A 25,070-nucleotide genomic window follows, 5' to 3' on the forward strand; every position below is an offset into this window, starting at 1 on the left:
TTCGTAGCTTTCTACAGTGTTCACCTCCTGGGATTTTCAATATGAGAGAGAAGATATGCCTGGGAAAGATTTCATAATTAGTGTTTGATTCCTGACGTCTGGATTTGTGTTAACCTGACTCTAAGCCATCAAGGTCACAGTCAGTTCCATATAGAGAGGCAAAGTCCCGCCCCTTCCGGTGGACCCCATGGGAACTTATATGTACGGTTGTCAACAGCGAGAGACAAATCATTTTTTTAACCTGTTTGAATTGCCCCATGAATCACACATATGATTGTCAATTTAAAAGATAATTTTGCGATTTTGCAAAAAGAAAGAACGAGCGAGACCCGTTGCTGGTGTGAGTACATCCCAGTACGAAAAACACAGGCACCGTAGCTTCAGAGAGAGACGTCACTTACAGTACGTAACCGTTGGGTGTGTAGTCTTTCTAATGACGTATTTTCACAGTCTTATCCTTCAACAGTTTTATAACAAAGTGAGACTTTCTTGACTTGTAAAGTTATGTTTTTAATCGACAAACATATGTGTGATTCATGGCGCAAATCAAACAGAATAAAAAATATATATATTTGTCTCTCGTTGTTGACTACCGTTAATATTTTTTCAAAAATAAGGTCCCATGGTGGTCCAGGAAGGGGCGGGACTTTGCCTCTCTATAGGGGCATTCACTGGTAGTAGAAATGAGCAAAGCGTTGGTTGGTTGAATAAAACTTTGTTTGACTGGACTTGGAGTCCTCAATAGTGGTTATTATTGGTGGGAATTTTCTGGACTGAAAATATTTGTATGTCAGTCCTCACGCTTCTTGGTATTGTTATGCTGAAGGGTTGATTTATTGCAGCAAAACTAAGTATCTTTTCAGCGGATAAATTTTGCATTTTTTCTCCTACAAATGAAAAGTTAAATTTGTTAAGTGAATTCAACCCTGCTCAGTTTAATACACTAGAGAGATTTGCCACTACAGCCTGACTTGTTGATGTACACCCAGGCTAACTATAGCTAGACTCCAGCTAGAATTAGCCCGGGTGTATGCAAGGTTAGTTAACTTTGGCTGCTAGAGTTAGCTAACTTTAGCTAGAGTTTGCTGAGTCATTTTGCTGCATTTGATAGTTTTATCTGTGCTACTATAAAATGCTGCAGGGATGACGTATTTTTGTAGGCCAACCAGGAAGTTAGCATCGCCCTGGTTCCCTCAACAAAGGGAATGTCAACAGTTTCCTCAGACAAATTATACAATTACGAAGAATTATAATAATTATAATGGCCTCCGCCATTTCTGATATATGTTACAAATAATTTCTTCCCGTCTGAAACACATGAACACGCCTCCCAGCCGCAGGAAAATGTGATTATGTATTGTGAATTCGCGGAAGCAGAAGTAGAGAAGAGTTATTAAGTCAGCAAACTGACTCAGCAGTTATTGAACAATATATCTATTTAAAGTTTGCTAACATTAGCCACCATGAGGTACTGGTCATACCAGACCAAATACAGCAAAACCCCCGGGTGTAATGAATTGAGCAATGTTGTTTTATTACTTCTTAATTCAGCTTTTCATTTGTAAAAGGACTGTGTTTTTTAATCTTCTGAAAGTGACACTGTCTTGCTTTAAAGCAGCTGACTCGAGCAGATCTTGGGGAAATTAAGTGTTTCATTATCTGTTATTCACCACTTGTGGCCACAGTGGACGCTGTCCAGCAAAAGTTATAAGGCTCACTTTGAATGCTCCCAGAACAGTACAGGCTGTTTGTTAGTGTTGTTCAGTCAGTCATGTTGTAGTTGATGTCTTAGTTTGAAATGTTTGGAGTGAAAGTCTCAATTAGTAGTCTGAAGTTCAAGCAGTGGATTTTGTAATAGTTGTTGCTTTGTTATTTAAATGTACCTGAAATCCAGCAAGTGTCCACATAAAGCTCTCAAAAAAAAGGAAACGCATCCAGTCTGACCGGCCAATGATGTCTCTCACCATGACAGCCCCAGGGAGCGAGGAGACGGTCATATTTCGGCGTGAGCGTAGCACGTTTCGTCGGCAGGCTGTGCGGCGGCGACACAACGCAGGGAGTAACCCCACCCCACCCGCCTCTCTCATTGGATCTCCTCTCAGGTACGCCGTGCATGGAGCAGGGAATCCTTTCTGTCGTTGTGTTGCCTGGTGTGAGCATGTTACCAGGTGGCGCTCTCTCCTCCTGTCCCACATCAACACCAGTCTGCTGCAGTGCATGGCATCAAGCAAGACGTCATCTATCATTGGATGGGTGTCTCCACTCTGCATGTGATGTCTTTCGTCCTCCTTTTCTCAAGACTCTTTTCCATCCTGTTATCATATGATCTAACAACCTTTTTAAATTCCACATACTGAGCATGGATCAAAGAATGGAGTCCTCGCAAACTCAAAGACACAATACCACATGGTCTGACTGTTAAACTATACTTGGCTGACACACCGCCTCCTCTCAGAACTGCGCATGATTCGCTCAATAATACACATAGACGTGCCGCTGTATCACATTGCTTTGACCTTTTGAGCAACCTTTCTAAGGAGAGAGATAAAGATGGTATCGATCACTTTTTTTAAGGTTTAAGTCTGTCCCCACAGGATAACACTGTTTGTGTTGTTTTTAATTGTGAGAGACCCTCGCTGCTCATTAATAGATTTTAACAGCCCAGCTTTTAACACCTTTTATGGCTGGCGATATGGCCAACATCTTAGAGTAGTAAATGTCACATTGGGTGTGTCTACAGTCCCCTTATCAGTCCCTTTTGGCTTTATGTGGATCTAACCTTGAAAACCTGAGTCCTCTTTGACCAGAGTTGTATTTTAATCCTCGCTGTCCAGCATGACAGTGACCTGACACGATTGACTACTGCCCTGCAGAGCACTTCAAATGAGCTGTCAGGCCTGAGGTTGTAGCCTGATTAGAGAGACCACGTCGTAACTGGAAGGTCACAGGTTCTTTCATGGCAACAGCTTGTGTGTCCCTTCCTGTCAAATCAGCAAAGCGTAAAACCCCTCAGAGATATATCTCAAATAACAGACTCTATTACTGTATTTAAAGAGGCAATTTAACCACTGTTAGCATTACAAACATAGAAGACATAAAGCTGAATGTTTATGATCTACTGGTCTTATGCTGTGGATATACATCAGCTCCTGGGGTCTGTCTCCAGTTTCGATGCGCAACTGCCAAAAGCTATTCACCTCCAGCCAAGACTCTCTATTTTCCTGCATCTATCTAGCAAGGTCACATTTCTAAATGCTGAGCCTAGAAAAATGTTAAGCAAGGAACACAAGCGTGCTATCCTGCCAGAGGTCAATAAACTTGCAAAATCGTTCCCTCTTCCATTGATCCCTCCATCCTCCCCTGTCCCCTCACTCCAAACACTTTTTTGACTTTCTTAGTGGTGCACCAGTCACTGTATGATTAATTAAAGGAACAGTGTGTAACATTTCGGGGGATCTATTAGAAGAAATGGAATGTAATACTCAGAACTATGTTTTCATTAGTGTATAATCACCTGAAACTATGAATGGTTGTGGTTTCGTTAGATATGAAGGAGCCCTTCATATCTACATAGGGAGCTGGTAATCTTCACGGAGTCTGCCGTATTGCTCCTCCATGTTTTTACAGTAACCCAGAACGGACAAACCAAACACTGGCTCTAGAGAGAGCCTTATGTGTTTTTACGTTACTTGAAGGCCACCGTAGTTCTCCGACACGCTTGTGAAACTGCGGTATTGTGTGCCGCAGAGTGCGAAACCGCGATACCGCCAGCCGCTGTCTGACTTCTGTTGCTCCTAAAGTAGTGTTGTTATGGTAAGGATGGGGTCCGAGGTGATTGGCGTTACCATGGTTTTGCACTTGGCGGCTCACGTTACCGCAGTCTTGGAAAGGGAGGAGTGAGCGGAGGGGTACTCAGCTGGTTGCAATCTGCAACCCCACCATTAGATGCGGCCAAATCCTACACACTGTACCTTTTTAAAATATTATAAATTTAAGTAATCATAAAATTAAGTCACCTACCAGTGGTGTAGTTACTGAGAATTATCTCCATCTCCAGCTTTTTAGCTTTTAGAAGTCTTAGAAAACAGGATTTACACTCAATTTCACAAAACACGTCCATAGCTGGTACCATTATGGAGGTCCACCTGCAGTGTGCATGTAAATGTGAAACATGAAAAAGAAATATATGTTTAAAGAATGTGTTATTGGTAAATTTTAGTCTCTCATCTGTAGCCCCTAGCCTCTTCTGCAGATCAATAAATTTGTAGTTAATGTCAACATTAACTGTTAAAAGCAACACGTGATGATTGGATACAAAAAAGGTGTAAAGATTATACATTTGTTTTTGGAAATTAGCCATTATGATATGTTGATTTCTTAAGACACCAAACTTAACACCTGTTCAGGGCCATTTTTGCCTCAGAGTTGGGGACCTCCACTATGACACCCAGCATCTGCATCACATCACCCTCTATTGTGAAATGACCTGTGCCCCTCCTCTTCCCCACCCTGTGATGATGTTGTATATCAACAGTACCCCTCTGGCCTCCATCACTTCTCATGTCCTCCCCTTCTCCCTTCTCCTCCAACAGTCTTCAGGAGGCTCTCAGCCAGGCCTCCCAGCCTTCTACTTCCCAGGTGAAAAGTCAGCCATCCAGAACCCCGTCCCAGGTGACCGTGCTGAGCGCAAGCGCCTCCCTGCTGGCCAGGAATGGAAGCACACACCTGGAGGGTTCTCAGGACAAGGCCTCAACTGTTGGCGCTACCAGCTTGCAGGATGACTTCGGTAGGGAGCGCACGAAGAGAGACGAGATGTTAAGATGGAGGAGTTTCTCACGGAGTTGGATTTGTAGTTTGTGGGGACGTGGATCCATATGATGATTTTGTTTGGCTGTATTGTCCTGGTTTGCTTTGGTTAGAAAGTTGCTTCAGTGGCTTTGATGGTTTGAAGAGAGCTGATCACGGATATGACTGTTGCAGTCAATCATAGCAGAGCACAATTATCCACGGTCGGTGGGTTGACGCAATCGGTCAAAGCCGAGCGCAATTATCCATGCTCCATTTACCACTGTCTGTGATATTGTCTGTAGCCAATACTTGACCTCACTGGGATGCGACCCCCACTGCTGACAGCCGAGTTTTACAGATTGCTGTTGATGCCTTTACATAAACATGTGTCACTGATATCCTTATCACGTCAATGATTGTAAAAGAAGAGAGGTTTTGTAAGAGCTGTTGCGTCCTTCCTCTGAACCGATGGTAAATGGATTACTGCTGCGACTCATAATTTGACCCGGAGCAGATGGCTATTATGAGAAACTTGGTGGTCTGAGTGTCTGTGGCTTGTAATCTCAGAGCATTAATAATTCTTCTCTAACTGCTGCATATGATTTCCCTACTTTGACTATATCTGAGTTTATATGCAACCCTGATGACAGACATGGGTTTACCAAACACCGGTGTGCACGGTTGCGTAAGGTATCTTAAGAAAATATGTAGTTCTGATTTATTGAGGGAAACTTAGGTCATGTCCTTATCAGATGTCCTTGAGTAAATATGTTTTCATCCTGAAATACACTTCAAAGCTCTAAGGAATTCCTGAAAGGTCATTTTCAGTTGCATCCCTTAGTAACGAAAATACAAATATGCATTCCTTTTTTTCACTGGCAAACAGGAGGAAATGGGTGTTTTGACGCTATGGATGCATTTTTAGGGCCCGAGAACGGACAACATCGGGCAGCAAAGGCCCTATTGAAACTGTAGGAATTATTGTTATCACTTTTATTCTTGTCATATTTGTTGATTCACGCTGGACAATACTTTACTTACTCTGCAACATGTTTTCTCTTCCTTCTTTATCTCATTCTTCCCAGCATTTTTAACAAACAAACTATTAAAACCACGAACCTCGAGTAGTCGAGCACATCTCTGGCAAACACAAGATTTAAAGAGGTGCTTTAGTGCGATTCTTTGTGTAGAAAGTTTTACCAACTAGTCGAAACGACACATACAGAGTTGGGATTGCAGTTGAGGTTTCATTAACCTGAGCGGGAGCAGCGTTACCATGGCAACTTTTTAATATTCCTCCAGGAGTGTTAGGAATAATGCATTATTTTAGGAATCTATTTAAGATGTGTCTTGCAAAACCCACCAGCACATTAGTTTGGAAATGAAAAAATAACATTGTAAGAGGAGTCAACCAGGCAACGGTTGTTAAATTGTGTCTGTGAGCCTTTCTGTCAAGTCTTTGTGATGTACTATAGTTATTGAGCTTCATGGCTTCTACATTTCTATCCTGCTGTTATACCTCATCACAGGATAAATTGTAATAAAGCTCCACTGAAGCAGCAGAAGTACAACGGGAGCAACGTGACTGCTGTTGAAGGAAATGACAGACTTCTTTATGGCCTCTTTGGGAGGAGACACATTCACTCAATGATCCCATTAGCTCAGATGAACACAGTAATATTACCAAAGTCATCTAATTCCCTGCATGTAAACAGTGCAGTTTAATGAAATTATTCCCACAGACACAGTCACTCTGCTTGTGATTTCCGTGGACTGACGTTGCTTCTCTCTCTTGTTTTTTTCCCCAGGAAAGCTCACGCCCTCGTTGTATGAGGCCGGCGGGTGTGACATGTCGCTGGTCAATTTTGAACCTGCAACCAGACGAGCCTCCAATAACGTATGGTTAGTGTCAAACTGATAACTCATCTAATTTGTTTAGTGGGATTTCAGATGATGACCTTGTTTTCTCTCACGATGTAGCTCTCTGAAAAAGCAATGTCTAACGTCTATATTGTTCTTGACAGGGAACGGATAATTGAATCACTACTTGATGTGATTTTGTGCTGAGATAGTGTCCAGTTGCTAGACAGCTAAGCATGATATCTGGTCTGCTACACATCGTTGTTGCAGAAGCAGTTAATGCATATAGTAGAGGACAGTAGTATTGCCAGCGGGTTGTATATGCTGTCTGCTTGCTAGTTAGCCAAATATTTGTTTACATTTATTGACTTAGTTTGAACAACAACTTGAACAGGTCCCCATTTTTCACATTTTTCTACATATCCAGTGATTTATCAATGAATCTAGAAAAATATTCAGAGTAATCAATAATGAAACATTTAAACATCTTGTGTAGTTGCAGATGACACTCTGCCGTATTAATACATTTAGTGATCCATGCTGCTTTAAAGGTGCTATTGATAACATTCAGCCACTAGATGTCGCATTCTCCTTCCCTCCTTCCATTGCATTTACTTCACAACAAGTCGTTGCCAGGCTCTTAACGTCAATCTCAGCTGTTTATCCATTTTTTCCACACTAACTGAAGATACAGAGATACCACGTGATACCAACATTGTTTTACTATTGGCTCCCAAGCCTTGTTAGAAGTGGGAACCAAATGTTAGATATCTTCCACAGAGATAAACAAAACATTCATTTTGGACCCGCCAATTTAATTCACCATCATAATATATATATATTTTTGTTATTCGGCACCTTTCTAAAAGCTCTGTAGATGTAGTATATTCTTTGTAAAAATATTTGTCTACATAAAAATGTTATCAATAAGACCTTTAACTCCTGGATTTGGAGACCATAGTTCATGCTTAAATGATGCTTGGTCAACATGTTTTTAAATCTGCTCCATATATAAACTGATTACTTGAGTTGATCTAAATGTACACCAAAAATCTTTTTCTTCTTTCATCATATTGTGTCCAGTAATCTACCTGATCTTTGTCTACAGTTCTTTGTGCAGTCACTTCTCGGTGTGTGTCATGGCTGTAGCTTTTTTTTTTTTTTTAAAAACCTTACCGTACAGTACAGAAGCAAAACAAAATAGCCTATTGGCTATTTAGTTTGAGGTCACCAGGAAATGAATCGTGATTTAATACAGTAAGTGCAGCAGATGCTTTTCTGTCATCAGTGTGCTCATTTTATCTAATGCCCTGCAGGGACACCGACTCCCACCTCTCCAGTTCTACCTCAGTTCGCTTCTACCCTCATGACCTGGTGAGTACCCAACCAGTGAGCTGTTATAAGTCTGTGTGTGTGTGTGTGTTTATGTGAGAGAGCTAGACTCGCTGAGAGCAACAGAATACTGAAACACTGGACATAAAGAGACAAAAACAAACATTTTTTTTCTCCTCTGCGTGACTGTTTTGCATATTTCTGCATATTATTTTTAGCATTCACGATTGTCAGTTTGAACAGTTTTCTTGCTGTGTTGGCTGTTGCTCTACTCTCCATCCCTTTTCTTGCCCTTGCATGTTGCCTCAGACCAAAGACAAATCATATTACACACATTTTAAAATCACTACACTGGGTACCAGTTGGCTCCTAAACTGATTTTGAAAATATTTTATTGGATTTCAAAAACCCTTTACAGCCTGGCGCCTACATACTTATGTGATGTGCTTGTTCTATATGAGCAGGAAAGGTGTCTCTGATCATCTGTTGCTGGCTTTTTAACCATTTCTGCAACCAGAATCCAGATGGCTGGGAGTGGGTGGGGTGGTGGTGGTACACTCTTTATTTTGTGTAACAGCCAGAATCAAACACTCTCAGTGGTATTTAGAGAAAACATTTCACTCTAATACTTTTTGTATTTATCCACTCTTAACTGCATATCTTGATCTTTTTATACATCTGTCTACTGTTCTTATTCAAAACCACATTTGTGAAATACAGGGCTGTCAAATTGATAATAACACGTTAACTCAAATTTGTTTTAATGCCACAAATTTCTTTAAAGCGGTAATGCAACTTGCGATTTTTAGGTTGTAGCGGGTGTAGTGAAGATACTGGTATCATATGAAACTAGAAAACCCAATGAATCCATTGGTACCAACCATGTCATACTAGCTTGACGAGAAGGAGGCTAAATAACTTGCACTAAATTTTGGCGAGGAAAAACTGTCATGGCCATTTTCAAAGGGGTCCCTTGACCTCTGACATCAAGATGTGTGAATGAAAATGGGTTCTATGGGTACCCGCGAGTCTCTCCTTTATAGACATGCCCACTTTATGATAATCACATGCAGTTTGGGGCAAGTCATAGTCAAGTCAGCACACTGACACACTGACAGCTGTTGTTGCCTGTTGGGCTGCAGTTTGCCATGTTATGATTGGAGCATATTATTTTATGCTAAATGCAGTACCTGTGAGGGTTTCTGGACAACATGTGTCATTGTTTTGTGTTGTTAATTGATTTCCAGTAATAAATATATACATACATTTGCATAAAGCAGAATATTTGTCTACTCCCATGTTGATAAGAGTATTAAAGACTTGACAAATCTCACTTTAAGGAACATGTTGAACAGTAAAAAAGATGTGTGATTAATTTGTGATTAATCGCAATTAACTATGGACAATCATGCGATTAATCGTGATATTTAAATATTTTAATTGATTAACAACCCTAGTAAAATACTTAAAGTTTTATCAAAATGCAGCATGAATAGGTTTGACTGACCGTGAGACAGATCTCCCTCCCTCAGATCCGTCTGAACCGTCTGCTGACGATGGACCCGGAGCTGCTGGAGCAGCAGGACGGAGATCTGAGCCCGGAGCTCCAGGACGCACCGCTGGGACCAGAGGACCCTGCAGCCGCTTCTGCCGCCGGCAAAGCCAGGCAGTACTACCGCTTGTGGCTTCTGCCCTTCCTGTGGGTCGGCCTGCACTTTGACCGGCTCACCCTGCTGGCACTATTTGACAGGTAAATTTTTACTAAGCAGAAGGCAGCTTAATGCTTAGGTTCCCCCGAGGGACACAGGGAGAGACTAAAACTGAGATACTATAACTACCAAAAATTCCTATACTTGCTAATTGTAATTAAAAATGTATCAGATAACATACATCACTACTTTGACCTAAATTTCCTTTTCTCTTGGACATAATCAGCAAGTTATGTCATCTTGTTTTATCATACCAGACTCTTCTCTGCTGGAACCCCAATTTATCATTTATAATAATAACACAGGTGTATCTACAGATTAAGATTCTACCCAGCACAGCGTTAACCGTTTATTTAATTAGGTCAGTCCCACTGAAATTAAGGACAGTCCAAGATGGCTGCGGCACAGTTTCTGACTGATACAGAGCAGAGAAACAGAAGTCTGAGACAGCAGCGTACCCCTAGAGCAACCAATTCCATACAGATTATCCAACCATAAACATTAAACTCACAATCAAATGTCACATTTCTCTGCAGGCTGTTCAATGTAGAGATGAATTGGATAATGTAAGCTTTTATATCCACCTCTGTCTAAGCTTTAAAAACTGGAAATGAATCAACAGAAATCACTCTTGGGGTTTTACAGACCTTCTTTATGGGAATTTTGAACATTATCTGTATGAATTTGAAACGGTATCACATAATTTAGCTTGTAAATAATTTGAGATGGGGTGACTATGATTGTTTTCAATGTATAGTATACAGTATATATTTGTAGTTTTAGTTTTACAATGTCACAATACAACTAATAGGTTTTCCTCTCCACCCATCTGTACATCCCTTCTTACTGTTGGGCTACGTGCAGCTACATGGAACATGTTATATGCAGCTTTAAAGGGATAGTTCAGCTGTTTTGAAGTGAGTTTGTATGAGGTACTTATTCATAGTCAGTGTATTACCTACAGTGGGTGGCGGTCAGCACGCCCCCAGTTTGGAGAAGCAGACATGAGTTACCAACACTGGAGCAAAGCAATGTACTGCTGTGGACGGAGCCGGCAGCAAAACGTATTTTAGCCACCTAAAAGAAAGGCTCACCAAAAAAAAAATCATTATCGGTTTAAGTTTACGCTATATTTACAATATTTTCGCTGGTCTACTTTGCTGTCCGTCAGCTATACAGTCTATGATTTCGACGGGAAACTGAAGCTGTAATAGCACAAACAAACTAACCGATCGAGGCAGCGGTAGAGGCAGCGGCAGCCCCTGTGCTCTGCAAGGTCAAATTACAGTTTTTTCAATGAAGTCTGGTGGCTTTGGTGAAGGCATAGATAACGGCTTCAGTTCCATGTCAGAAAGGGCTGTCTGATGGCGAAGTTAACCGGCGAAATTATTCTAAATATAGCGTCCACTTTAACTAAGTGTTTTTTTAAGGTGGCTAAAATATGTTTTGCTCCTGCCCCCGTCTGCAGCAGTACATTGCTTTGCTTCCGTGCAGTACTCTGCTTCTCCAAACTGGGGGCGTATCTACTGTAGATACACTGACTATGGATAAGTACCTCATACAACCCCACTTCAAAACACCCAAACTATCTCATTAACTCTACTCAGTTGCCTTGAGGGTGTTAAATGCTGGATACCTCCAGGCTTTCTGCAGCTAAACAAGGACAAGACTTTCTTTGAATGTAAATGTTAACTACCATGTCGTTAGGTCTACTGCAAAATTAAAATCATTCCACTTGTTAAGGGATTTGGAGACCATGCTTTTATCTCCTCTTGTCTTGATTACTGTAATTGTCTTTATGTGGGAGTCAGTCAGTCAGTCAGCCTCGGCCCGCCGGCAGCTCATTCACAATGCAGCTGCGAGGCTGAAAGAGTCGAGCCATATCTACCAGTGAAACATAGATTTCAAAGAATCTTTTATTTGATTTTATTTGATTTTAAAGCTGTGCATGGATTGGAGTTAGTTTATATCTCAGACCACCTCAGCCCTTATACTTGCTTCTAGCCCCTCCAAATTACTGACCAATCACTCCATGCTACCAGTTAAAATCCAAGGGGCAATTGAGTCTTATATTCAAGAACTGTTGAATGCACTCTCAGGCTGATTTTTCTCCATTGCTTTACAGGAACCGTGAGGTTTTAGAGAACGTGCTGGCCGTGCTGCTGGCCGTCCTGGTGGCCTTCCTGGGCTCAGTGCTGCTGGTCCACGGCTTCTTCACCGACATCTGGGTCTTTCAGTTCTGCCTCGTCATTGCAAGTTGCCAGTATTCCTTACTGAAGGTGAATACTAGAGTTAACAGCACAACATTGTTAGACTTGACCTGAAAAATCAAAGCAGAGAAGAACAATTGATGCTAAAAAAATTATCGAATGCTTTACTTACTCTGAACTATTTGTAATAATGTTTGCTCGAGGTATGACAAGATATTAAATGTAAAATAGTCAGCATTATTAGAGTATTTATCAGTGTCTTTCTTCATTGACAGAGTGTTCAACCAGACTCCTCTTCCCCTCGACATGTAAGTCATTATAACTCATGAATCATTTTTCATGTCAAACTTTTGGGGCCATTAATGTGTCCACTGTTTTGGGGAGTTTTGGGCTAAAAGTTGATGCTTAGGTTTGGGTCAGGAGTGCAAAATGTAAAATAAAATGGCACTTAGAAAACAGAAAATGAAAAGGTCTTTACACTTTAACGTTAGACTGTTAGACTGTGGGGTAGACAAATAGAGAATCAATTTCCTTTCATCTGTAATATGACCTGCAGTTATTATTCAGTATTTCTTTCTGTTTCTGTTGTGGTTCTTGAAAATGATGTTGCTTTTCCCCTGTGAGGCTGCATGTTCCTCCCTCCCTTGCGTCAGTAGCCTGCTCTGAAACGGCGTCTTTTATTAATGCAGCTCCTACTCAGCTGCAGGCACGAGCTTTAAATAGCTGGCCAGAGTTTAGACCACAGCTCGCTCTCTCACTCTTTGTCTGTAGCTCCCTTTCTCTCCCTCTCTTTCCTCCTCGTCCCCCTTTTCCTTCACCTCATCTCACCTCGTGGACTTCTTCTTCCTTCCCTTTTCACGACATCGTTGACACATTTTGAGCAAACCTGGTCTATTTAATCTGATTGTTGGTGCGTGAACGCCCTTCGGTTAAAAAGCAGGACAACTCATAACCTGGGTTGAAACCTGCACACTGCAGACGTGCATTCTCCCTCTCTTGTGAAACCTCACACTTGATGCTATTTCGGTTTCTACCTGTGTCACTGTCCCCGGGGCTCATATGACACTGATAGCACTAACTGAATTCTTACTTGTTAGAGTGATTATTTTATTGAGTTTTGCAGCGAGTGTTATTTGTTGTGTGCTTTTACCCACAGTGTATCACGAGGGCACACATTTTAAGTATTTTCAGGCATGGTTTCTTATTAAAAAGGCTGCGTGTTCTGAATACTGAGCAGTACTGGACCATAATGGGAAAGCCCAGCTCCTGTAATGAACCATTTCTATCGTCATACCCTTGTCCCTGCAGGGCCATAATCGTATCATAGCGTACAGCCGGCCTGTCTACTTCTGCCTGTGCTGTGGCCTCATTTGGCTGCTCCACTACGGCAGTCTGAGGACCACTTCTTCCCGCTTCACCCTGTACGGAGTCGCACTCACCAGCTCCCTGGTCCTCGCCTCTGCCAGGGACCTTGTCATTGGTTAGTACACACACAACCCTGTGGCATTTACGCACAGTGATCATCAACATCCCTCATTAGTATGGCATTTGCTGAACAGAAAAAAATATGCCAAAACAATAAAATAACAAAAATGATTAGGACAATACAAATAAGTCAAAAGTGACATGGAACAGAAAGATTACTTAAAGCTGGGGTAGACAGTTTTTATGGGGAATCATTGGGCAAAAAATCCATAATAACCTTTAAGCATATTGTAATTCAAGTGTTCTGAGAGATAGCTACACTTCTGCACTTCTGACAGGAGACTCTGGCCAATCACAGGTCAATTCAGAGAGAGCGTTCCTATTGGCCGTTCTAGAAATGCAAATGCTCGTGCACGGCCCCCTCAGTGAAAGCCTGATTCAATGGTAGAAATTCCTCCTAAAAAAGTCGCTAATCCAGCATCGGCAACAACTGCAAAGCAACCCGAAAAAAGGAAGACAGACTTATCAAAAACAAAGTCTAAAAGATAGTCTGATAATAAATGAAATAAAATATTTATCAAAGTTGGCAAGTGTTTCAGAGATGGAGAGGAAATGATGCTAATAGTTTAGCCTTCTGCTAACCATAGCAAAAAGGCTAACTGCTGCAGCTAATTCATGTTTATGTAGCTAGCCTTGAACAGTGTGGCATCTCTGCAAGTTTGTAGTAAAGTAAAAGGACGGTAGTTCTCATAGAATTGCTGCTATATAACGGTACCGGGATCACAGTCACAATCGGGATGATGTTTGAAATGAATGACTTGTACTCGTACAGGTTACTGTATGGGAGAAGCCCCTCCCACCCATGCTCGTCTGGTGGGAGGGGCTTAGAACAGAGAGGGGAGAGCTGCAGGATACATTTTCCAGAAATCTGCCTACCCCAACTTTAACGCAGAAATGCAACTTTATAAAAACGACTTGGGATTGCTGGCAGAGTCTTAGGTTTTGGTACATATTGGCACAAACGCTCACAAATGTATGCTAGAGGTAGACTGTGAAATGCCTTAAAAGTACAAAAACCTTAAAATCAATTCTAAAATCAACAGCCAATGCAAAATGGCTAAACTGGTGGCTATGTGAACTTTCTTATTTGTTCCTGTTAAGAGTCTGGCTGCAGATTTTTGTATAAGTAGAAGACATGAGTGAGTTTTGCCGCTCAAGGTGAACAGAAAGTTACAATAATCAATTCTGGAAAAGATGGATAACTTTGTCCAAGTCAAAGAATGATAGAAATGATCTAATTTTTAATACAATACAAAGTAGCTGTAGTACTTTATTACCATGATCATCAATCATCATGATTATAATCAAAGATAACCCCACATTTCTGGCACTGTAGGCCTAATGGAGGGTACCAGTTCATTACATTTATCATAGTTTAAACATCGTTTAAACTATGGAGATTTGTTGTCCCATATTTTCAGTGAAAGGTGGAAATTACTCTGAAAACACACAGGAATGATATATGAGAGGATCCACTGTGGCACTTTAATTGTCTCCCCAACACAACAGATAATTTAGCTGCATCAAGATTAGAAGCGCATTCACCAAAATGATGGGAAAATGCAATATTTATATAGTCCACAATGTCTCTACTAAAAGCAATATTTATTTGTTTAGAGAGTATTAAAACCAGCTTTCATCAAACAATAATCAACATTAATTGCTGCAGTTTCCCTGGAGTTGTGCCACTGTGCAGCAATATGAACCAGTAATAATCTGTAGCTCACAGTCACAGATGCAGAACAATAAACCACTCATTGTAATCTGTGTTATCTAAAAGCTGATGTCTGGGGTAACTATATGATTTTAAGATGTATACATTAATCAGAGTTAATTCTTGTGTGTCTCCCTGCAGTCTTCACTCTGTGTTTTCCCATCATCTTCTTCGTTGGGCTGTTGCCACAAGTCAACACATTCGTCATGTACATCTTTGAGCAGCTGGACATCCATGTGTTCGGGGGCAATGGTGAGTCACTGGTAGATGACTTTGACCTCTACAGAATGAGACACTCACACTCTCCTTCCCTTATATATTATGATATGGCAGGCTTCATAAGAGGCCAAAGTGCTGATTTGCATTCTGCCGGCCTGGTGCCTGTCGGGTTGAGTGGTCTGATTGCTGACACCCTTCTCTGTGCTCTCCGCAGCCTCCACCAGCCTTCTGTCAGCGCTGTACAGCATCCTGCGCAGCATCGTCACCGTCGCTCTGCTTTATGGCTTCTGCTACGGAGCTCTGAAGGTGAGCGCAAAGCCAGCTGAGCATCTGAATCTAATATCTAGATGCAATACAATCAGCTCGATAGCATCTAACTGTAATCAAAAAGGAATCTGAGGACATAAATCCAGTTTGAATGTAGTTTAAAACTATGTCCTCTACAGCTAGTAAAAAGTACTGTGTTTTAACCACCACTTTTTTTCATTAACTAACTTTGCTTGCTGTTTCCAACAATGTATTTCTAAACACATTGCACAGCTCTTCATCATCTTAAACCTGCGGTATCTGCTAACCAGCAATATCTGAATTTATTCAAATTCCTGTATCATGGATGTAAATTAAAGCTCAGCAATTCAAACTGTAATATATTAAAGGGGACATATCAGTGCTTGTGCACATACATTTATGTAATATTCATAACTATGTTTTCATTAGTGTATAATCACCTGAAACTAAGAATCGTTGTGTTTTCGTTAGCTTAGAATGAGTCCTTCATATCTACATAGAGAGCGTGTCGTCTTCACAGAGGCCGCCATGTTGCTCTGCCATGTTTCTACAGTAGCCCAGAACGGACAAACCAAACACTGACTCTAGAGAGAGACTTTCGTGTTTTTACATTTCCTGAAGGCCACTATAGTTCTCCGACGTGCTTGTGAAACTGGTAACATAAGTCGCAGAGTGCAAAACCGCGGTACCGCCAGCTGCTGTCTGACTTCCATTGCTCCCAAAGTGGTGTTATTATGGTATGGATGGCCTCTGAGCAAGGCGAAAGGGATGAGTGAGCAGAGGGGTACTCATTCAGTTGCAATCTGCAACCACACCACCAGATGTCGCCAAATCCTACATACTGTACCTTTTTAAAGAGACAGGCGATGAAGAGCGTTTCAGACAGAGGATGAATACAGGTATATTCAGGCAGACAGTATGAGAAAAATAATTAGTTTTTTGAACATTAAAGCATGTAAACCAGGCCAAACCTGATGATAGAAACCTTCCACATATCTTAACACATCAGCATGATAAACGATAAGCTCCTACATCCATTGTAGTTGGTAGAAAAACAGAACATTTGAGTATTAAATATATTTAAAACCTTGTCTTTCTCTGTTGTCTTAGGAGACCTGGGAGCCTCACCACATCCCCGTGTTATTCTCTGTGTTCTGCGGCCTCTTGGTGGCAGTGTCTTACCACCTGAGCCGGCAAAGCGGCGACCCGTCTGTCCTCATGTAAGTTCACTGTCTCGCACAGCAAACCTCAATAGTCATTTATAATATTTGTGGTATCTGAGCTGTGGTTTCTCAGAGAAATAAATATCAAAGTGACGTATTTGCCTTAATGTGTGTAAAAATATGTGGCACTGATGGTGATGTGTGGTGAACTCATCCATCTGGCACAACACATCATCAAAAATAGTTTCCATTAACTGCTTGACCCACATCTGCTAGAAAGAAATCCATATTAGTGAATAATCTGTGACTTTTCCACTCATACATATAATGTGGATTATCTCCAACTGGGATTTTCTAAGCATTTCAAAAATGCTCTGTTCAAATAGCTTGAAACTGCTTCACACAATGGCAGTAGTGTTAACAGTGAGTGATTATACTTCCCCTCTGAGATAGATCACCCTCAGGAGATTCATGGTATGTGAACCAGCTAATATATTTGCTTTTTGCTTCATAGCTCGCTGATACAGTCCAAGATTGTGCCCAATTTAAAAGATAAGAACCCAGAGGACCCTCTGTCGGAAGTACAGGACCCTCTACCTGAGAAGCTCAGGGCCTCAGTGGTGAGTTGACCTTCAGCATTTATCTAATTAAAGCCTGGACGGGGCAGTTGTACTGTAACTAGGACTGTTGTTTGAAAAATATCAGGCATACAATTACATTTGTTAAAGCTGCTATGGTGTTTTAAATGGTGCTTGTTTTTCTTTGTTTCTAACCCCGTCCCCATTGTGTCTTATTGAACGCACAGAATGAGCGTCTGCAATCTGACCTGATTGTCTGTGTGGTCATTGCTGTCCTTTACTTCGCCATCCATGTCAGCACAGTCTTTATTGCACTGCAGGTACAGTAAATATGTTCTTTTTAATGAGAGGCTGATCTCAGTCTTATTTTTTCCTACATATTTTCAGTTATCTTTATGCCTCCGCCCCGGCGGCTATCCATCCGTCCGTCCCAGTCTTGTGATATCTCAGGAACGCCTGGAGGGAATTTCTTAGGTTTTGGTGGTCAAACTTTGAGATCACTGTGACCTCACAAAACACGTCTTTGGCCTTGATAAAGTGATGTAGTGATGACATTTTGGGCAGACATGGATGTAAACGGCAACTTGACTTTTTGGCATACAACCGTGAGGCGGTAATTCTAGTTTATTGATGAGTAGGTTGTAACGGTACAGAAAGTCACGGTTCAGTGCGGGTGTGGTACAGCAGAAAAACTCAAATGCATAAGGATCCGTTTCTTATCATTTATGTTGAACAGACAGTGGTCCTCCTACTGAAGTAACATTTTGTCCACTGGCAGCTCTGATAAATTTCATAATAAAAATAAGGAACATTTCAAACACTTCTGTATTACACTGTAGGAACATGAACAGACACTTTCCCAAAATGCAACAGGTCACAACAGGCTATAAAACTAAAAAGCGTCTCTTGTGCCATTAAAATTGAAAATACAAAATACTGTACATAGAATAATAAAAATAAAACTTGTGCATTAGGAGGAGGGTTTCAATTAGTTCCACCTTAGCTATATTTGAACATTGAAAGCACCCAACATTTATCATCCCAGTGATCGTCACATCTTGGTGATGCATTAGCATGTTCAATGTGTTTCCACTCACATCCTCTACAACGGTGGAGCAACACTGACACACCATCCTCGTCTTATACGCAATCCTCTCTCCGTTGCTGTTGTAATTGGCCTGTAACCCGCAGGCGGGTCTTCCAACTCTGCAGTTTCATTTGCGCTCGTCATAGTGTGACTGACTCGCACGTCAATCCACTTGTTGTGCTAACCTCAGCATATGTTGCTAACGACATACGGCTAAAAGTTTCTTGCACTTGTGAACTTTGGTGCCTCATTACGTGATGAGTTGGTACGAATACATGAACAGCTGTATTGATGAGACACTTAAGAACAAGAAAAGATCAAATGTCTGTCGCTATTACAAATTACAAATGGTTGCATACTTGTTTTTTTAGGTTGGTCTCATGCGTTGTGTATAAGTATTAATTCCCACTGTCTCTGTGCTCCTCAGCCTTTCCTCAGTTATGTCCTGTATGCACTGTTGGGGACGGTGGGGTTGCTCACTCACTACCTGCTGCCTCAATTCCGCAAGCAGCTGCCCTGGTACTGCTTCTCCCACCCTCTGCTCAAAACTAAGGAGTACTATCAGTTTGAAGTCAGGGGTAAGTACCGTATGCTGGATGAGATATAGCAACCAAAACAGCTCCCAGTATCACGGCAGTGTTTCCAAGTCAGACCCCAAAGTAGTGATACTAGAAATGTGTGTTTTGTCTTCGTCTGTTCAGCTATGATGATGATGAACATAGAGCTTGTATGAAGTAGATAATTTTTTCCCATGAAAGTAATAGCAGACACTCGTTTAGAAAAGCAAATGAAAATACATTAATTTGATATTTTATGTCACTTGCTGATATCAACAAAGAAGATTGAAAGCATTAAGAACATGTTTCTTTTGTTTTTGGATTCTTGTGGATAGTTTGTCCACTTAACTCTGCTTCCCCTGTCTCGTTCCTCAGATGCGGCTCATGTGATGTGGTTTGAGAAGCTTCACGTGTGGCTTCTGTTTGTGGAGAAAAACGTTCTCTATCCACTCGTCATCCTCAATGAGCTGAGTGGCAGCGCCAGAGAGCTCGCCAGTCCAAAGAGACTCGACACAGAGTGAGGATTCTTCCTGTTTTACAACATCTTTTAAATGTTTAGTAGCTTACAAATACTAAAAAGCTAATTATTAGTAGTTAATAGTTTAAAACATATTTTTATGCTTTTAACTACTTTCATCATGATTTTAGTGTCAACATGTACAAACTCTACCATGTTTGACTTACTACCACACACTGATGTTATTTCAAATGTCCTCCAGGGTGGGTGCTCTGATGATCACAGTGGCTGGCCTGAAGCTGCTCCGTTCCTCCTACAGCAGTCCCACCTACCAGTACGTCATGATCCTCTTCACCGTCCTCTTCTTCACCTTCGACTACCGCCATCTGTCAGAGACGCTGCTGCTCGACCTCTTCCTCATGTCCATCGTTTTCAGCAAGGTGAGAGAGGAATATATAATGAGTCGCACATCTTGCTCTGAGACATTATGCATATATTTAATATAATCTTAAATCATTATAATTAAATACAAATGAGTCATACTGCCCAATTATTTTAGGACAAAGTAAAACAGTATTTTTTATTATTTTATTATAATGTGCTGTTTTTTTTTACAGATGTGGGAGCTGTTCTACAAACTGCACTTTGTCTACACCTACATCGCCCCCTGGCAGATTACATGGGGCTCAGCCTTCCACGCCTTTGCTCAGCCCTTTGCTGTGCCTCGTATCCTTTCACTGCTGACGTCTATCACGACATATACTGTACACTGACTCACCAGTTTCTTAGGTAGACTGGTTTTGGTGTTTCAGAGAGGCGTTGACTCAAATTCATTGTAATTTTGAGGCCGTAGTTGTTGGTGGTGTTGGATTGTTTTTAATGTTGCATTATTGTCCCCCTCATGTATGTTATGTACAGCGAAGCATACATATTTTTCAAATGATCCTTGACCCGAGCCCCTCCAGACTCGGCCATGCTGTTTGTCCAGGCTGTAGTGTCAGCAATCTTCTCCACTCCCCTCAACCCCTTCCTTGGCAGCGCCATCTTCATCACCTCCTACGTCCGTCCCGTCAAGTTCTGGGAGAGAGACTATAAGTAGGGGAAACATTTTTATTCCATGCTCAAATCTAATACTATCTCTGTGAATGTGCTTCTGAAATGTGTGATTTTCTGTCTTCTCTCTTTGCAGCACTAAGAGGGTGGATCACTCCAACACTCGGCTGGCCTCTCAGCTGGACAGAAATCCAGGTGAGGGCATAGCAGTCAATTTTACAAGTTTATTATGGCAGGACAAAGGATCTGATACAACTGTTCTGGGTGTGTTGGGTAGCAAGACAGAATTTTATTTGGTCAAATTCAGAGAATCTGTGCTCTTATCCATGTCATACTTTGTGACTTTAGGCTAAAATAACATGCGTGTTATTACATGAAACTGCTTTAAATCCTCAGTATATTCCAGTGATGTCAGTGACAAGTTTTACTAATCTGCCTTTCTTCTTTCCCTCTTCAGGCTCTGATGACAACAATCTGAACTCCATCTTCTATGAGCACCTTACCCGCTCGCTGCAGCACAGCCTGTGTGGAGACCTCCTCCTGGGCCGATGGGGCAACTTCAGCACCGGGGACTGCTTCATCCTGGCCTCCGACTACCTGAACGCTCTGGTGCATCTCATCGAGATCGGCAACGGCCTCGTCACCTTTCAGCTCCGAGGGCTGGAGTTCAGAGGTGAGAATGTCCACATGTGGTACAGACGGAAGAACGTGCTAACAAATGAGTCAGGAGTTGTGATTATATTTATTATTCCTATAAATTAGGAACTTCAAATTTGGTATAAAGGTTGACAGTGTTGTCTAGTTGTGCCTTTTGGGGGTTAGAAGTCCAAGGTGCCCAACATTTTTGAAATGTTGAAAGGAAGGTGAGCTACAGTAATAACAAGCTACTTTGGGTTCAATAGACTAATTCCATTAGTTCCAGTAGGGGTCAAGCAGTGAGCGGGGGTATGTGAGCCATGCTCAGTTTTGCCTTGTTATATTAGATATAATTATTTATTTATTCATTATATTTATTTATTATAATTATTTGCAAACTACTTGAGCTCGGCGTGGATATTGAAGATGGAATGAATGTTGATCACTAACCGGTTCCCGAACATTTCTATTTGTGACAGGAACATTCCTGCATCTAAGTCTAGTCGTGCCTTATCTTCCTGTGAAACACACCTGTGCACGCGTTGTCAGCATGACTTGTGCCAATAGTGTTCTGCTACAGTATGCAACAAACCTGCTGGAACAAAGGCCATGTGACACGCTGTGAACTTTTGACAGAATTGGAGACACTCCTCAGAGCATTACACTCATCTCCTGTCTGTCAGCAACTTTTCAACTTTCACTGTTGGAAATATAATCTATTTTTACAACATCTTTTTGTGTGTCAATATTCATTGGTATTTAAACAGTTTATATATGTGAGATTCAGACGGGTCAGGAAGAAAATTTGATTTTCTCTCAATGTGCCAGTCGTCATAGTTGGGTCTGAAATTAGCACCAGTCACCCGCCAAATGCAGGTAAATTGTTGGCAGTGGCGGGTCAAATCGTCAGGTCATCCGCCACTTTGGTGGACAGGGAAAACGCAGAAAAACACGTTTAATAAGGTTACTGAATGATTGGATGGAGCTACATGCCCACTCGTTACTGTATCAACTTCACTAGCTATCTTACGTGTCAGTTTCGTTTAAAGGAATAGCTCAGTGCGTGGCGAGTGTGGTGGTCGAGCGATTCAAAAAGACCAAAAAAAAATACTTACCTGTGAAAAAAGTTAATTTGAGATCCTTTATACGGTAGTATTCCGTCTACATGAATCTGTTGATATTTCCCGCCGCAGGAACTTACTGCCAGCAGAGGGAAGTGGAGGCCATCACTGAGGGGGTGGAGGAAGACGAGGGCTGCTGTTGTTGCGAGCCGGGCCACCTCCCTCACATCCTGTCCTTTAACGCTGCCTTCGGACAGCGCTGGCTGGCCTGGGAGGTACTGGTCACCAAATACGTGCTGGAGGGCTACAGCATTACGGATAACAGCGCCGCCTCCATGCTGCAGGTGTTCGATCTACGCCGCATCCTCACGACCTACTATGTCAAGGTCAGTGGGATGTAGCTGTTAAAGAGAAGGTGTAGCTTTTATATTATTTATACGTGATCTAATCATCCCTTCCTGGTCTCAGGGGATCATCTACTACGTGATCGCTTCCCCCAAACTGGAAGAGTGGCTGGCTAATGAGACCATGAAAGACGGCCTCCGGGGGTGTGGAGAGAGGAACTACGTGGACCTGGATCCCACCTTCAATCCCAACATCGACGAGGACTACGACCATCGACTCGCAGGCATCTCCAGGGACAGTTTCTGTGGAGTCTACCTGGGCTGGATCCTGTACTGCAACTCTCGAAGAGCCAAGGTAATGCTGGGTTTTTGTTCCCTGAGTGACACTGTGGATCAGGCTGGCACTAAAACAGACAACACTCATTCAACTATTATATAGTGTTTGTCTTAAAGTGGCAATAGACAATAAACAACGTTTCCAAGTGGTATGACTGTTGGCGCCACTGTCGCAAAGACAGATTGCTTTCCGTTTTCCTCAGAGCCTAACGTTACTGCTAGCAACAACACAGACACGACACACTGCATTTTGTTTTCCACGGCTTTGTGCCTTAAGCTGAGCCTTCATTTTCCCAGAGGATCGCGTGCCGGTAGCAGACAGAATTGAATAAGGAAAGCGAGGCTTATAGGGAACCAATCTAAACGCAGATGGTGTCATTATTATTTTATAGCGATTACATTGTGCAATTATTTACTTAATAATGATAAGTTAAAGCAGAAAACTTGTCTATTGCCACTTTAGTATGGGTTGCATGGTTAAGATATGTCAAAATGTAATGTTGTGTATGATTTTTTTGATGAAAGTTGTAGGGATTATTTTTGTACATTTTGTCAGATCAGAAGTGCTACACAGCAGTATAATTTTAATAAATGTTCAGGAATGATTGTTACTCCCCTAAGGGGTGCTGTACTTGTCTTAATAAGTGATAAAAGGCAATGGAAATGCCAAGGCCAAGGGTTGAGTTTCCACCCATTATAAAAAAACATAAATATGTTCCTAATACTGTTGTTCATAATACTGTTAAGATTTGTATGTAAAAGTTTGCACTTATTGTGATTTGAGTTTCATGAATCTTCCTGATCTCTGCTTTGTTTGCAGCCGCTGGACACCGAGAAAGACTCGGCTCTGGTGCTGCTCTGCTTCGGCCTGTGTGTGCTGGGGAGGAGAGCTCTGGGAACAGCTGCCCATCATATGTCCAGGTTATTTAGTAATCTTTTATAATGCTTTAAGGGCCGCCAGAGAGTTCACTTATGTAGGCCAGACGATGTAACACAGCAACAGAACAGAACAGCAAGAGTTTTCTGGGACGTTCATGTCTTTGATGTTTCTGCTGTAACTTTTAAAAGTATAAAGAAGCATATTTTATTAGATAAGTAAAAAAAGACACATGCATACACATACATATGTTTTCTTTCCTTCCTCTCTTTCTGTCTTTGCTCTGGATAAACATATTTTAAACCTTATGAGTCATAACAAAACTATACTGTATGTCCTCGATCTCTTCTTTCCATCACAGCAATCTGGAGTCTTTCCTTTACGGACTTCATGCATTATTTAAGGGAGATTTCCGCATCTCTTCAGTGCGAGACGAGTGGATCTTCGCCGACATGGAACTCCTCAGGAAAGTTGTGGTGCCTGGAATCCGAATGTCTCTCAAATTACACCAGGTGAGAGGCTGCAGGTGTCATGTTGTCGATACCACGTGACTTTGTTTTTAGGTTTAAATTTAGTCTGTAACAAAATATTGTTTTTCTTCTAGGACCACTTCACGTCCCCAGATGAGTACGATGAGCCAGCGGTTCTTTTCGAGGCCATCTCCTCCCACCAGCAGAACCTGGTCATCGCTCACGAGGGCGACCCGGCCTGGAGGAGCGCCGTACTGTCCAACTCCCCGTCACTCCTCGCCCTGCGCCACGTCCTCGACGAAGGAACCAACGAGTACAAAATCATTATGCTCAATCGACGATACCTCAGCTTCCGTGTCATCAAGGTGAGAACTGCAACTGATTAAAATTAACTTTGATTCCTTGATCGTTGCTGACACAGTACGTAATGAGATCTTAACCCCTTGTGCTGCAGGTGAATAAAGAATGTGTCCGAGGCCTTTGGGCGGGGCAGCAGCAGGAGTTGGTGTTCCTGAGAAACAGAAACCCGGAGCGCGGGAGCATTCAGAACGCCAAGCAGGCTCTGCGAAACATGATCAATTCCTCTTGTGACCAGCCCATCGGATATCCCATCTACGTATCGCCTTTGACCACCTCCTACTGCAACTCGCATCCGCAGCTCGGACACATCCTGGGAGGCCCCATCAGCATCGGGAACATCCGAAACTTTGTTGTCAGCACTTGGCACAGGTTCGTTGCTCTCTGCAGTTCAGTAGGTTAAGTGTGGTGCTCTTAAAAACGCAAACTAGGTCAGTGAGAAGTCCTACTTCGTGATCTGTTCATGTTTTCTTTCTCTGTGTTTTTTTA

The 25,070-nt window shown here is 41.9% G+C and overlaps 1 protein-coding gene across 5 annotated transcripts in view; it reads left to right on the forward strand.

Moving 5' to 3' along the window:
- pcnx1 (pecanex 1) overlaps positions 1–25,070 on the forward strand; it is a 41,448-nt gene that overhangs the window by 11,636 nt on the left and 4,742 nt on the right. Inside the window, exons 7-32 of one of the 5 annotated variants that reach the window (XM_037747339.1) lie at positions 1,973–2,102; positions 4,593–4,786; positions 6,597–6,690; positions 7,965–8,022; positions 9,498–9,730; positions 11,815–11,968; positions 12,175–12,207; positions 13,208–13,379; positions 15,240–15,350; positions 15,532–15,623; positions 16,716–16,825; positions 17,283–17,388; positions 17,574–17,666; positions 18,861–19,011; positions 19,366–19,507; positions 19,710–19,887; positions 20,065–20,173; positions 20,413–20,542; positions 20,637–20,695; positions 20,958–21,173; positions 22,330–22,583; positions 22,666–22,896; positions 23,698–23,798; positions 24,116–24,266; positions 24,359–24,589; positions 24,679–25,012. In XM_037747339.1, coding sequence (XP_037603267.1) covers positions 1,973–2,102; positions 4,593–4,786; positions 6,597–6,690; positions 7,965–8,022; positions 9,498–9,730; positions 11,815–11,968; positions 12,175–12,207; positions 13,208–13,379; positions 15,240–15,350; positions 15,532–15,623; positions 16,716–16,825; positions 17,283–17,388; positions 17,574–17,666; positions 18,861–19,011; positions 19,366–19,507; positions 19,710–19,887; positions 20,065–20,173; positions 20,413–20,542; positions 20,637–20,695; positions 20,958–21,173; positions 22,330–22,583; positions 22,666–22,896; positions 23,698–23,798; positions 24,116–24,266; positions 24,359–24,589; positions 24,679–24,984 — 3,839 coding nt within the window. In that variant the 3' untranslated portion in view covers positions 24,985–25,012. The remainder of the gene's footprint in view (positions 1–1,972; positions 2,103–4,592; positions 4,787–6,596; positions 6,691–7,964; positions 8,023–9,497; positions 9,731–11,814; positions 11,969–12,174; positions 12,208–13,207; positions 13,380–15,239; positions 15,351–15,531; positions 15,624–16,715; positions 16,826–17,282; positions 17,389–17,573; positions 17,667–18,860; positions 19,012–19,365; positions 19,508–19,709; positions 19,888–20,064; positions 20,174–20,412; positions 20,543–20,636; positions 20,696–20,957; positions 21,174–22,329; positions 22,584–22,665; positions 22,897–23,697; positions 23,799–24,115; positions 24,267–24,358; positions 24,590–24,678; positions 25,013–25,070) is intronic. The other 4 variants (XM_037747335.1, XM_037747336.1, XM_037747337.1 and 1 more) reach the window with 4 other exon arrangements.

The sequence above is a fragment of the Sebastes umbrosus genome, chromosome 16 (assembly GCF_015220745.1).
Source record: "Sebastes umbrosus isolate fSebUmb1 chromosome 16, fSebUmb1.pri, whole genome shotgun sequence".
NCBI classification, from domain to species: Eukaryota; Metazoa; Chordata; class Actinopteri; order Perciformes; family Sebastidae; genus Sebastes; species Sebastes umbrosus.